General features: G+C 40.2%; 2 protein-coding genes and 1 long non-coding RNA gene across 14 annotated transcripts in view; 1 reads left to right on the top strand and 2 right to left on the bottom strand.

Annotated features, from left to right (window-relative positions):
* The window catches only part of LOC108887009 (coxsackievirus and adenovirus receptor homolog), a 111,991-nt gene that overhangs the window by 905 nt on the left and 96,777 nt on the right, over positions 1 to 14,309 (top strand). For 2 of the 4 annotated variants that reach the window (XM_051072684.1, XM_051072685.1), the window contains exons 2-4: positions 762 to 1,091; positions 1,461 to 1,814; positions 2,034 to 2,081. In XM_051072684.1, the coding sequence (XP_050928641.1) occupies positions 762 to 1,091; positions 1,461 to 1,814; positions 2,034 to 2,081 (732 nt within the window). Of the gene's footprint in view, positions 1 to 761; positions 1,092 to 1,460; positions 1,815 to 2,033; positions 3,551 to 14,309 lie in introns of those variants that run through there. The other 2 variants (XM_051072683.1, XM_018682177.2) reach the window with 2 other exon arrangements.
* The window catches only part of LOC108887006 (low affinity immunoglobulin gamma Fc region receptor II), a 77,612-nt gene that overhangs the window by 11,285 nt on the left and 52,018 nt on the right, over positions 1 to 14,309 (bottom strand). Inside the window, exons 8-9 of one of the 9 annotated variants that reach the window (XM_051072671.1) lie at positions 13,184 to 13,285; positions 12,093 to 12,194 (exon numbers count right to left, since the gene is read on the bottom strand). The exons of the other annotated variants lie outside the window; for them this stretch is intronic. Of the exons in view, the coding sequence (XP_050928628.1) occupies positions 12,093 to 12,194; positions 13,184 to 13,285 (204 nt within the window). The remainder of the gene's footprint in view (positions 1 to 12,092; positions 12,195 to 13,183; positions 13,286 to 14,309) is intronic. 9 annotated transcript variants of the gene reach the window in all.
* Positions 3,690 to 7,999, bottom strand: LOC108887024 (uncharacterized). Its single transcript, XR_001961527.2, has 3 exons — positions 5,024 to 7,999; positions 4,896 to 4,926; positions 3,690 to 4,800 (listed from the first exon to the last, which is right to left on the bottom strand). It is a non-coding gene; the product is annotated as an uncharacterized LOC108887024 (long non-coding RNA).

The following is a 14,309-nucleotide window of genomic DNA, read 5'->3' as shown; positions in this document are numbered from 1 at the left end:
GTTAGAGCCACAGTCTGACTGTAAATGTGGTTCAGTGTCTAAAGCTCAAACTGAGAGTCCTCAGTCAGAGTCCATGTTCAGCGGAGTTACACTTAAATGTTACAGTTTTTTTTTTTTCACCAAAGCTCATCTTATTACTGTAACAGTGGCTCTTACAATTAGAATGAAACAGTTTTTATCTGTAATGATTAAATCTGACATTAGTAGCAGTTTAATGAAAGTGTTTCTTGTATCTAAAACATTATTAGTCTATGCTTTTTAAAAGTAACATGTCCAGTTGTTTAGTATTACAACCATTATCTTGCTGATAAACAAAGATTTTTAAACCTGCCTGTATATGACTGAAGAAGAAGAATTTGATGGAAACCTTTGTTCCCAGATGTGACTCATGTCTCGTTTTCTGAACAAGAGAAAGATAAAAAGGAAACATTGACATCAGAACTTGATGTGAAAACCAAATCCTGGTTTAGTTTGACAGAGGTGAACTGTGTCTGTAAACTGTCTCCACAACAGATAAACTCAGGGTTCAGGTCTCTAAAGCTCAGGAGTCTTTTATCAGCATCATCCTGTGTGTTATTTCAGATGATGGATGTTCTGTGGTAAACTGAGTTTGATGTGGACAAAGTTTAGGTCTCAATAGATTTCAGTCTTTAGACTGTAGAGCTGTTTGAATATGAACTCATCAGAATCAAAGGATTTCTAAAGAACTGGATCACTGACTCTGACTTCCTGTTTCTCTCTCAACTTTCTCTGTTGATAAGAGATAAAAGTGAAGCTTGGAGAAGATGTCCTCCTTCCATGTCAGGAGTTCAGAGATGCTGACATCGAACTGGTAAAGTGGACTGGACCGTACCACGAGTCAGAGGGTTATGTCTTCTACTATGTAAAGAAGGATTTAAATGAAGAACACCAGCATCCATCTTTTCGTGGTCGAGTGGAGCTGAGAGATCCAGAGATGAAGAACGGAGACGCCTCTGTGATTCTGAAGAACGTCAATATCAACGATGCTGGAAGATACGAGTGTTATGTTAGAAAGAGCAGCATAGGAAGCAGCACTGAGCTCATCAACATCATCAGCCTGAAGGTTGAAGGTGAGTTTGAAGTGCAGCTGTTTGTGGTTGTTGAGGTGATGTTGTATATTTGTTGGGTCTGAAAACCAGTCGCCCCTGATACTTGTGGGGACCAAAATACTGGAGCCCACAAGTTTCAATGGCTGTTTGATGTTTAGGTTAAAGTTTGACATTCAGTTGTGACAGCTGTGGGTCAGAGGGAGGGGCCAGAGAATACATTACATCAGTGACAGGTCCCCACAAGGACAGGTGTACAAAGGTGTGTCTGTGTGGTCCAGCTGAGACCAGGGTTCCTCTCTGACAGTCCCTCTCTCTGATTGGCTGATGTTGAAGTGAGGAGTTACACTTTGACCTTTAACCTCTGACCTGTGTTTTCTCTCTCTCCTTCAGTCCCAATAACCATCACAGCTGATCCTGGACAGACTGTCACTCTGACATGTCGAGCTCCAAACACCAACATCATAGTTGTAGAGTGGACCAGACCTGATCTGGAGACAGAAGAATATGTGTTTCTGTACCGGGATGAGCGGCCTGATCCAGAGAACCAGCATCCATCTTTTCAGAACAGGGTGGAGCTGGTGGACAGACAGATGAAGGACGGTGACGTGTCTTTGACTCTGAAGAATGTGACGAGAGAGGACAGAGGAAGATACGAGTGTCGAGTCGTCCAGAGAAAAACAAACCGTGGGAAGAGAGCCAATCTGGACACTGAGCCCATCAACATCATCAACCTGGATGTTGAAGGTGAGTCAGTGGAGTTGAGTGTGTTTGTGTTTGGAGCAGCAGCTTCCTGGTTGTTGATGTGAGAGTGAAGGCTGATCACAGATCAGATGTTGGTGTTTTCTAAAGATGTTGTTGATGAGACTTTGTAGAAAACAGCTGGTATGAGTGATGTGATCAAAGTGCAGTAGATAATGTCTGACAGGAGTTTGAAGAGGAAATGGATTCTGTTCTGTTCTTCAGTCATCACCTACCTGACACTGATACCTCACACCTGCTTCTACTCTGCAGGTAACACACAGGGACACAGGGAGGAGGGAGGAGACAAGAAGGGAGGGAACAAGGATGGACCTGTTGGAGTAGGAGTTGGTCTTTCAGTTGCTCTGCTTCTTGTTGTTGTTGTTGGTGGTGGTGGTTTTAAGATCTTTAGAAAACAGAAAGGATGCACAGAGCAGAATTCATGCAAACCTCCTGCTGATGAATCAGGTGTCAGCTGGACATACTCTCAGACAGAAAAAAGAGATTAACTCTGCCAAAGCTGGTCCCAAGACAAGATGAGAAAAGAGGAGGGTTGGATGTGGGCTAGCAACCCAACCCCATAAAACATAGACACCAGCTGTTTGTCTGTTCACAGAATGTGATATACAGTCATGTGAAAAAGAAAGTACACCCTCTTTGAATCTATGGTTTTATGCATCAGGACATAATAAAAATTCATCCAGTCAATAGCAGGTCTTAAAAAGAGGTAAATACAACCTCAGATGAACAACAACACATGATATATTACACTGTGTCATCATTTCTTTCACTAAAACTTGGCCAAAATGCAGAAGCAGTGTGAAAAATTAAGTACACTTTACTTACTCTCCTAATTCATAGGAATTAAGAGAGTAAGGTGCTGCTGATCAAATGCTCTTGATTAATTGATCATGATCAGTGTGATCAGTGTGGTGGTGTGTTAAGGACACAGTAATGACACAGTGGAATCTGTTGTGTGTTGTTTTACACCTGAGGTTTGATTTAAATAAATTTAGAACCTGATAAGGACCAGATTATTTTTTATTATGTCCTGATGCTTAAAACCATAAAATTCAAAGAGGGTGTACTTTCTTTTTCACATGACTGTACATATTTATGCTGTATACATACTGTATTTACTTATCTGAATTAGAATCTGTTCCTATTTTAGCAGCCAGCTGCACCAGCTGTTCAGAGGTTCAGACTCATTATAATGAAATTAAAATGGGTTCAACCTCACAAGCTAGTTCCTATGTAGAGATGAGGTGTCAATAAATATTTACTCAGGTGAAGAAATTAAGTGAGCCAACACGTGACAGGCTGAGTGTAAAAGAACACTTTAATAGATTATAGATAAACATAGATAAATGTGAGCTGACATTCATAATGTTGGAAGCTGGACTCAGGATCCACTGTTCAGATACATTCACCTACTAAACTCTGCAGATTCAGATATAAATGAACCTCCATGTTCTGTATATGGATGTAAATGAAACTTTATTGAGTGTTGGCAGTGAGAGTTGAGTTGGTGTGATGGATGAACAAACAGCTGAGTCCTGCAGAGTGAAGCTCATCAACCTGTTTGATTTATTTACTGTTGTATCTGTTCAGAACAGACGGAGTTGATTTATTTCTATCAGTTTCTAAAGATCTGTACCCTATGCAGCTTCTGTTGTGTTTCTTATTCTGATCAATATTCATTGTCAAACTCTTGTGTGTTAATAAAATGTGTTGTGTGTGAATGTTGGCTCCTCTGTGTGTTTCTCTCTGAATAATGTGGATGATGAGTCATTGTTGCTTTGTTTCATCTAAAGTCAGAACCTGTCTGACCTGTTGAACATGTTGATGCAGGTCTGAGGTCTAATCTGATCTGGACTCAACGTGATGCATTTCAAACAGATGGAGCTGAGAATCAAAGCTCAGTAAAAGCTGATAGAAAAGCTGCTCAGTGTTTCTATCACTTCCTCTGGGAATTTAACCACATGTTAGAGGTAGAGACTGGGACTGATGGGACAACAGGCTGCTGCTCTCTGACTCTTCTCTGTTATTCACCAACTCTACAGCCTCTGAGATCAGCAGCTGCTGTTTACTCACTTCATGGATCTGACATTTTTTGGTTTTGTGGGTGTGGCTCACATCATTCATGATGACGACTCACATGTCAAAAAAGTCCCATGTAGTGTCTTCACTCTACATAGGTAATGACAATACATTCTGTTCGTCAAAATCACAAACACAGCTGACACCACCAACAGACAAAGATCATCTCCTGAGAAGAGTCTCCACTCCACTGTCATTTAACAGCTCTCTAACATTGTTGGAGCCAATTGATATTATTTAATTATTTTTGTAAAATGTGGTATGTGGTATAAAGTCAAGTAATGATAATGATTAGTTATTGTAATATTAAATATAATATTATATAGTATTAAAGTAATACTTTAATTTTAAGGTCAAAAATGTTGGATTGTTCTGTCGCTCTCACTTCCTCACAGTCAGGTGATCCTCTTTCCATAATTAGCTGAGAGAGGACAACTGCAACCTTTTCTTTGTCTGCTTTGTATTGAAGGACAAAGCAGTGAGACAGTTTATCAACCACTAATCCACAAACTATTGATGGGAGGTTACGTTATTTTGTTGAGGTTTTTTTTTTTGTCACAGCATCCTGGGTGTGACCTCCCAAACGCTGGAATCTAACACCAACAGCAGAGAAACAAGGAAACAGCTGGAAAACATCAGCAGAGGTTGAGATGATGTGAGGTCTGTTACAGGAGGCTGAAAAACATCTGATTCATCAGTGAAGCTGCTGACTGGTTTAATGTCCTGGTGTCTTTTAGCTGAGTTGGATGTGATGTTTTCTGTTAACATCAGTGTGCCATATCACAGCCTTGGAAGACGAACTTGTTACGACACATGGACTCATGTTCCCCACAAGTCCCAGTTTGTTCCTCTCATATAAAACCATCATTCAAGTCTCACAGCTTCTGGTTTTCTGGGAAACAAAGAAAAAACTCACACTCTGCAGTTTCAGAGACAGAGAACAGAAGTTCCCTCTGCTCTGAAGATAATGTCTGAATGAAACCTGACCTGTTTCCTCAGCAGGAACTGATCCAGGACTCTGAAACACAGAAAACACACAGTTATTAAACCTGAACAACACGACGTCTGTCACAGTCAGTCACTGTTCAAACTGTCTATCATGAACTGGACTAAACCTGTCTCAGATGATGTTTCTATCACTGAACTGTTTCCTCAGCTTCACTGTGGTGACAAACATCATCTTCTAAAACAGGCCTGAAACAGAAAAAACACAAAAGTTATTCACTTCAAACTTTCTGCAGAATCAGCCAAACTGCATGCTCATGTAACCAGAACAGATTCCCTCTCATATCCATATGTCAGCCATTTGATACGTCTTCTACAGTGGTGTCAGTGAGGTTCCTACAGTCCACAGTCACTATCATAACATGGAGGAAACAGTACAGGTATAAACTGTGTTTGCTTTTATACATTATGCAGACTGTGCTCTTTGTTGTGACATTAGTCAGCATTAGTATTACAGTACTTCTGTTTTATATCCTGTGTTCACATTAACTATGAACCTACTGTGTTTTCATGTTCAGAGTTCAGCAGCTAACTTGACAGGTGAGTCTGTTCCCTGAAGCATCTGAACAGGATATGACATATTTTGCATTTAGTAAAATTAAATGTTGTCTGATCTGAGCTGAGGCTCCATCTCTCTGTTCATGTGCAGAGAAACAGATGAAATGAAGCTGCACCATGTTGACAAATGTTAACTCCTCTAACTGTCTTTGTGTCTCTAAAGTCACAGTTCACATGGATCTGTGTCTCTGTTATCACTCTGCTCAACAACTCTACAGCCTCTGAGATCAGCAGCTGCTCTGTTCACTCACATCATGGATCTCACTCTGTGCTTTGTGTCTGTGGGTCACATGACCACATGGATTATTAAAGACTAATCTACCACATTTCCACAGCAGCTTGAATCATCTCTTCAATATAAATGTCTCATTCAAGTGCAGCTGCTCCTGTTGGAGCCATTTTGTACCAAATACAACAGAAACTTTAAAATGTTCAAAACACATCAAAGGGGAGAGTTTGGATTCAGTTGAGTAGTAGTAATAGCTGAGCAGTTCAGTATTTACAGAATATAATGTGTTTGTTTCCTATGATGGTCCTAAACATCTACAACACACAGAACCCAACTCTCTGCCAACAAAGATGAAGTTTCACTGAAACAGTTTGATCAGAATATTCTGATACAGCAGATCAGCTGAACAGTTAAACACAGTATTAAGACAAAAAGCAGGTTTGACTGTGATCAGAGAATCATGTCAGTGTGTGAGCTGACAGCAGAATAAAACCTGCTTCCTCCTTTAAAACTCACTGATATTCACTGTTTTGAATTTCAAATGTGGATCTGTGCAGTTGATCTCAGAGCTGCAGAGTCAGTTTGAATGTCTGCTATGTATCCGCCCTTGCTCACCCTGAGATTGTCGTTTAGTTTTGTTTGTCTGTGTTGGCACCATTTTGTTTTCTGCTGTTGCCTCAGGACGCTGACTGTGTGCCAACATACACCGAACAACCACAAGCAACAAAACAGGTTTTGTAACCACTCTCAAGTGATTCACATGAAACAAAAGTGAAACAGTTGTTGGATTCAGGGGATTTCACTGGATGGCAAACTGTTGAAGTCAGATTTTAAAACAGTGACTATCAAGCACAGTGGTAATGTGCTGAACTCACTACATTTTGGAGGGACTTTGTGACATGCTGACTAAAATGATGGACCTGCTGGTCCATTTGGATCATGCTATTTGCAGAGAATGTGCTGCATTAACTTGGAAGTCAGACCCTCCCCACTCCCTCTATGAAAATAGATGTCAGACATGACTTCAACTGTACGCCCTCTGAGAAAATCATGTAGGTCCTGAAAAACAGACATGATGTACTTCTGAAGGATCTGGCAGCCTTTTACTGAAAACATGGAAACTTTACCTCTGTACAATGTTGGCCAGTACGACTACATCCAGGTAGTTGTACCTTGAAATATCTCAATGATAGGTATCTCCTACTTTTTTTAAAAACTAGTATTGTTATTGTTTTATGTTATTTATTGATATTTTTATTTTTAGTTTCAACTCCTCGTATTTGTTTTTCAGTGACTAGTACTAAACTATTTCTTTTATTATTGTATTTACAGACTATTTTGAATTTCAAATGTGGAGTAATGTGCTGTGTGGATAACCACACCCTGAGACTTGTTTACTGTCATCTCTCTGTGTTGGCACCATTTTCTTTTCTGCTATTTCCTCAGTAAACTGGCTGTATGCAGGTGCACACCTCATTCCATGCTGGCATGCAGGAACAATGGGCAGACTTGTTTCCCCTGCAGGGTGGAAAATGCAAAACTTCATTGTACCATGTGTTTTAAGTTTAGTTTGAATATTTCATCATTGTGTATTTTAAAGTTTGATTAATAAAAGTCTTTTAAAATTTTTTATATTTGTGTTCTTGCAAAGCAGCTGTGCTCCGATAGCTGCTCCTGCCGTGGACTATTTTTGTTTGGTTGAGGGTTTTGTTTTTTTGTTTTGGGGTTTTTCTGTCCAGTCCGCCCTGGCAAGTGAGTCATAAAGGGCAAATAGAGATGGGTAATGCCCCTGGGGCAGACTAGTTTTTCTTTATTTTTTGTTTCATAGTCATCAGAGGCCTGTACTATAAAGCGAGGTTACTTGCTTATCAGGGTAACTTCAGGAGTAACTTAGTGACGTCAGGTGTAACTTCCTGATTAACCTGTACTACGAAAGGTGGATAGGTTTTACCCAAGGTCTGTTGCCATGGTTACGGTATGTAAACTGCTCTGAGCAGGTGGAAGAACCAATCCATACTGGTACAATGACTGAGAGAGGCTGACTCTGCAGGGAGAAGTTGTCTAAAGACCTTCTGGACTGTGTCCCATCAATAGAAGCTGAGCTACAGTGGTAAACAGCAGCAACACACTGATGGTTACTGAAATAACCTGCACTCTCTGATCAGATCATTAGTTCATCTGTCATCACAGAACCCAAACTAATATTAGCTTCCATCAATATGATGAAAGAGTCAAACAAACACTTCCTGTTCACTGAGCTCCTTTGTTTCAGAGGAAAACAGTTCTTACACTGTCCAGCAGGTGGCAGTGTAAACTGTCTGCGCTCCATCACTGCAGGTGACGTAGAAGGAGGTCATGTGACAGTCTGAGCTGCAGCCTCATCAGCTGGGTTTGGCTCTATGCTGAGGTTATATATATATACATGTTCTGTTTGAATCAGACAGTGGTGAACATCATCACTGATCAATAACTTCATCCAGAAAAACTGCGTGAACGTCTTAGAGCACCATTAGATTTGTTGTTTTATCACTGCTACACTGACCATAAATCATTATTCCTCAGTCTCTTTATTAGAATACAACAATACAAAAAGAGTGTTTGAAGTATTAAAGAACTTCATCCAGAGGAACTGGAGATGGATGGTTAATGCAGTGACAACAGACAGCCAGCAGGTGGCAGCTTCAGTCTGTCCATCAACAGATGATCTGAGCTTTAACCTCTGACCTGACCTTTAACCTCTGACCTGAGCTTTAAAGAGTCCCAGAGTTTGAGTGATTAGTGATCAGAAGTGATCAATTAGTGATGTGAGGGAATAACTGATGAAAGCTTTCCTCCTGAACTGTCTCTGTGTGCTTTGACTGCTCAGTAAAGATGGAGGATACAAACAGTGGCCAGCGTCAGAAAACAAAATGGCGTCAACACAGAGAGACGACAGTGAACAACTGTCAGTAAAAATGAGGAAGGACTGACTTTAACTCCACAGCATTTATTAACATAAAGACCACAACAACTAAGAAACTTCATCAGTGACACCAAATCAAAGAAAGTCCAGAATGAGGAGCAGGACCAGCACTGATTCTGATGCTGATCAGCCTCATTGATCAGTGATCAGGTATCACCTGGGCGGAGCTACAGAGAAGAACAGGAGAGGAGGAGGGACAAAAAGCTGCAGGAACACAAACAGCTGGAACACTGAACCAGGAAGGAACAAGTCATCTCACAGCTCAGGGATCAGATTTCAAACCTTTTTCAAAGGTTCAGCTACAAAAACACACCATCCTGAAACACAGTGAAATGTTTCATTATACAGAAAACTCATGTAAAACACATTCAAACACTGAATATTAAGAACAAGTCTCTCTACAAACTGATTTCTCATTTCAAATCAAAACTTATTAACCCTTCATCTCCTGACTTTTCTTCTCTGGTTCTGACATGTAGCTGATTGACTGTGAACACTGAATAATGACACAGACTGATGTCAGTGAAACATTTAGACCATCAAACTAACAAAGGCTCAGGAGATAAAGGCTTAATAACAGCACTGCACAGAGCCAAGTAGTCACACTGTGAGGATTTCAAATGACAGAGGAGAGGACGAGTCTCCATCATCCACGTCCACATCTGATGATCAGATGATTCTGTGACGTCTGATGTTTAAACAGAGCAGAGACTTTACAGAGTCAATCTAATCAATAGTTCACTGATTAAAGACTGAAACTCTTGAATCACACAGACACTCTGGACTGAAGCTCGTTCTCTTCACAGTTTCTCAACTCTGAACAGTGTTGCTGCTGTTTATAGTCTGCGGTTGTGGTGTTTGTTGTTTCTGCACTGAACAGAGGTGTGGATCGGTGTTAGCCACAACCCAAAACAGAACCAGTCACATTTTCCATCTCACAGCTTCATGAAACCCACAGAACCACACAACAACAACTAATGAGACTAAAGTTTATTGATCCTGCAGAGAAACCAGATCCCTGCTGCAGGAACAAGAGCAGGCTCCAAAAACACAAAGATTAGAAATAACAGTAAAGTTCATGACTTCATTAAACACTTAACTAATGGCAGCTATCATCAGATTCTGGTAAACAGGAACATAGAAATGAAAGGACGATAACAAGTAACATGTTAGTGCTGTTTGTAACCTTCTGAAATACTGAGAACTATGTGGACTTGGTATTTGTCTCTGCTCTGCTGTTGCATGAGGTTAATTTAGTGAAAACAAGATACACAACATATAAAATGAGTGTAGTCTGGTGTGAGAGGCTGTGGTGAGCAGTTACAGTCAGCAGTCAGCAGGAGGACGTCAGTGGGTGGACCGGTATAAAGGAGTGAAGGTCTACCTCAGTGAAGAGTAGACCACCTCTGGTTCTGGTGGACACGCTAAATAAAAACACACAGTTCAGATAATTAGAGACAACACTGTAGAAAGACTTTGCAGTACAGAGGTCTGAGCTGCAGGACCCTGCCTCCACCCTCACCCTACTCACCAGACAGGAAGCTTCACTCTACCTCCACCAACCACCTGCACATGCACACATGTACACACTGCCCACTACTCACTCACAGACATTTACCCACTGTCTGTATACAGAGCTTTTGCACATATATTTCATCACCTAATACAACTCTGTGTATTGTATATTGTCCATAGTGTTCACACTGGCAGGCTACACAGAATAGCCCAGATGTCCTTTTTCTGACCCACATCACCCAGCTCTTATTCTGAGACCCAGAGGAGTTCCCAGGCCTGATGGGATATATAACCCCTTATGTTTTTTGGCAGAGACTGATGAGCTGATTTATCCCTGCAGCTTCACACTTCTGGAAAAACCCAAATAAGAGGTGAGACCTACAAAGACTAGACAAACTGCACCGATCTTAAGTCTTTACATATCACACACTATAGGATTTCATCAGCTAACTGACCCAGACTGGAATAGACCTGGTCCAGATTGTGTATCTCTGAGATCAGAGATACAGTCTTGATGTGTTCCCTGAGTGGGGGTAATAGTAATGAAACCATCAGAACCACATCAGCTGCAACAAGCAGAGTGTTGATCCTGAGACGACCAGATCAGACCGTCTCCACGTTTTAGCTGCACCTTGAGATTCTGTCCATGAAAATCATAAACAGAATCAGTTCCAAGACACAACCCTGATGGACCCCACAGAGCTGAGACAATTAGTCAACTAATCAATCAGAAGTATCAGCAGGACTCCCATCAGAGCCTCCTTTCTTTCACCGTGACAGATGCTTGTTCAGGGAGGTTGAGGAGTGTGATACCCTGATGGGAGAACAACCAAAGGTCCCTTTTTTAACTACCTGCACCCAGGTTGACCAGTCTACGGGAACTTTCCCCAACACTTCTACACAACTCTAAAGACTTAACAAATACAGCCCAACAGCAGGTGTGTTTAAATCCACCTGTTTTACACATATTTTCATCATTTGTATTGTTAAATCTTTTTATGCTTGACTGAGGTGGAAAAGTTGCTGCACTGATAAAAGCAAAATGTGACAAATTCTAATGGGAACAGATGAGAAAAATGGCTCCTAACATTATGTCTGGTAAAACATTAAGGGACATTTAGAGAGAGAGTGGTACAACACAGAGCTGCAGTCAGGGTGTGGTTAGCTTAGCTTAGCATAAAGACTGGAAGCAGATGGAAACTGTTAGCATGGCTAGAGAGCAGCTTTACCTTTGGTCTTTTTTGTTCTTTTGGCTTTTTGTCCATAACTGACACCGTCCTTTCTCCCTGCTGAGTAGACTGCAGCTGGATCACTCTGAAAAACAAAACACACATCACATTACTGCAGCTACTACAACTGATACCAGTGTAAACACTGCTGCTGTTAGCACTGCAAATATTTGTATTATAGAGATCAAGTAAGACCTTTATAAATGTCTGCACATATCTACACTTTTTTCTTCTTAACACCTCTGCTGTGAGTGACCAAAGACCAAATATAACTGAAGGGTATTCATGAGAAACAGGAAGGTGGACGACAGCAGAGCTGCTCTTTCCTATTTCACACATTTTACCACAAGGCACAAAACAGACAAACACAACATCACACTATATACACAATATCATCAGACACAGCAGAGCAGGCTGTAGTGAGAAACCTCATCAGTTTCAGATCACAGCTCAGACTGGAATCAACAGAAGGAAGCTGCTGCTGTGGTTTTACAGGCAGAGTTAAAAAAAAACAAAAAAAACTATCAAACTATTAAGTTTGAGATGTAGAACACAGACTTTAAAACAGCGAGCATGTTAGCATGTTGGTGTTAGCATTTAGCTCAGAGTTCAGCCTCACAGTCTCATGGCTGTAGACTCTTGTTCTAGTGTTGGACCATGATGGAGACAAAGAAGAGCAGCTGTACCTCTCGTCTTTCTCGTCTTTGACTTTTTGTCTTTGATGACTGTTTGTCCATAACTAACGTCTTCTGTTCTCCCTGCTGAGTAGACTGCAGCTGGATCACTGTCTGGAAGAGAAAATACAAGGTACATTACTGCAGCTACTACAACTCATACCAGTACTGCGGACATCATTAGTACATGAATACAACGTAATGGAAAATTGATAAACTAAGTACAATTTATGTTTTGACATTTTTTTGCCTTAACTGTGCCGAAAATACATACACCTAACACAGAGGATTTATGTGAATAAAAAAACTTAATGACCACAAAACAAGTCAAACTAATGTAAATGCAGTGTTAATGTGTGAACATACACTGTTGAAAATCTGTTTTAAAAATCAACATCAAATGAGTAAAAATGTCCTTTCACAATCCTAAAATATCCAGACTTTCTGAAAACATCTTTATTTTATACAAATGTCCTCACTTTGCAAAATGTCCTCAAAAAATATTAGAAAGTGTCCTCATAATGCATGATTTCATCAGTTTCCACAAACCACCACATCCTTCATAAAAATGCTGTTTATAAAAAGATTTATACTTTTGTGAGGACTGTCACTGACATGATGTGTTTTCTGTTTACCTCGACCTTTACCATCCGTAAGCTAACCTCACTCAACAACATAATTCACAATATAAAAACTATAATAAACAAATTTTAATCAAAGGAAACTGGTTGGAATTGAAGTTAAAATCTGTAAAACTATTACACTAGCTGACATGTTCCTTCAACACCATCAACACACACTGTAGTTTACTTTGACTCCCTCACACACTCTCTCTCTCACACACACACACACTGTCCTGCTGCCCCAAATGTGGATTAATCCACCACTGAAAATAGTCCCCAACAGCTGCACTGTTTCCTCCTGTTTGCCTGATGAAAACTACAGAAAACAGCTGTTTCAGGAAATTACTGAACCTTTTAAAACAGTGAGTATGTTAGCATATTGATGTTAGCATGTAGCTCAGAGCACAGCCTCACAGTCTCATGGCTGTAGACTCTGTTCTAGTGTTGGACCATGATGGAGACAAAGAAGAGTAGTTGTACCTCTCGTCTTTCTCGTCTTTGACTTTTTGTCTTTGATGACTATTTGTCCATAAGTGACGTCTTCTGTTCTCCCTGCTGAGTAGACTGCAGCTGGATCACTCTCTGGAAGAGAAAATACAAGGTACATTACTGCAGCTACTACAACTCATACCAGTACTGTTAGTATAGTTACTGATAGTGTGGTAACTATTGTATATTATTCAGATTATTTGCACTCCTACTACAATCGGGGATGACAACAAAACAAGTTGTTCACCACAGGATGAACATGTCAGGGTGTCGCAATTACAACTTTATGACAAAATTTTGACCTTTGATAAAGTGAAATCCAAATGTTAATCAGTCTTAATATAAAGACTAATCAGTCTTAATATAAAGACTGATTAACAAAAACAGACCTCAAAATGTTGAGGTCTGTTTTTCTCTGTCTTTAGTCTAATAATATCTCTGCAGTGAAACATGTGCAGGTTGAGCAGAAACAGGAAACTGGACGACCACAGAGCTGTTAGGTTCTGTTGACTGATTCACTGCAGGGTACAAACACACAGTCCAACCAACCAACCACAGCACACACTGTCTTCAACACAGCACACTACACTACAGTCTGAAACCTCATGGACTGAAGAGGATTCAATGTGATGAAGTTGCTGTTTTGAAAAAATATATCATCAAACAAACCAAATTTAAATGTTGTGTATTGTTAACAACATGTTAATGTACATTGTTTAACATATAGATGTAAAATCTGATGTCACAGTAAAACTCAATATCAAACAAGTAATATTTCCTTTTTCCTGTTAAACAACACATATTTTGTACCTCACTAAAATCATCCATCCTCTAGTCCCAAACATTCTGGATTTTCCTAATAATCCACAGTGTCCTCTTTAAACAGAATGTCCTCATTGTCCATAGTGTCCTTTATGCCACATTGCCTCTATAATTCTCACTCTAATCTGCCCCTGCTTGGTTAAAATGTCCTCACATTCCTCAGTATCATCAACTGAGAAATATGTCCTCAACTTTGAAGACAAATTCTCTCAAAACCCAAACTAGAGACAGAAGCACAGTTTGTCTGTCTACACTTATAAGGACCATGACTGACATAATGAGTTCTCTGGATCCT

Source organism: Lates calcarifer, linkage group LG9 (assembly GCF_001640805.2).
Source record: "Lates calcarifer isolate ASB-BC8 linkage group LG9, TLL_Latcal_v3, whole genome shotgun sequence".
In the NCBI taxonomy this organism is placed as follows: Eukaryota; Metazoa; Chordata; class Actinopteri; family Centropomidae; genus Lates; species Lates calcarifer.
The sequence above is the reverse complement of the archived record's forward strand: the minus strand, read 5'-3'. Positions and strand labels throughout refer to the sequence as shown.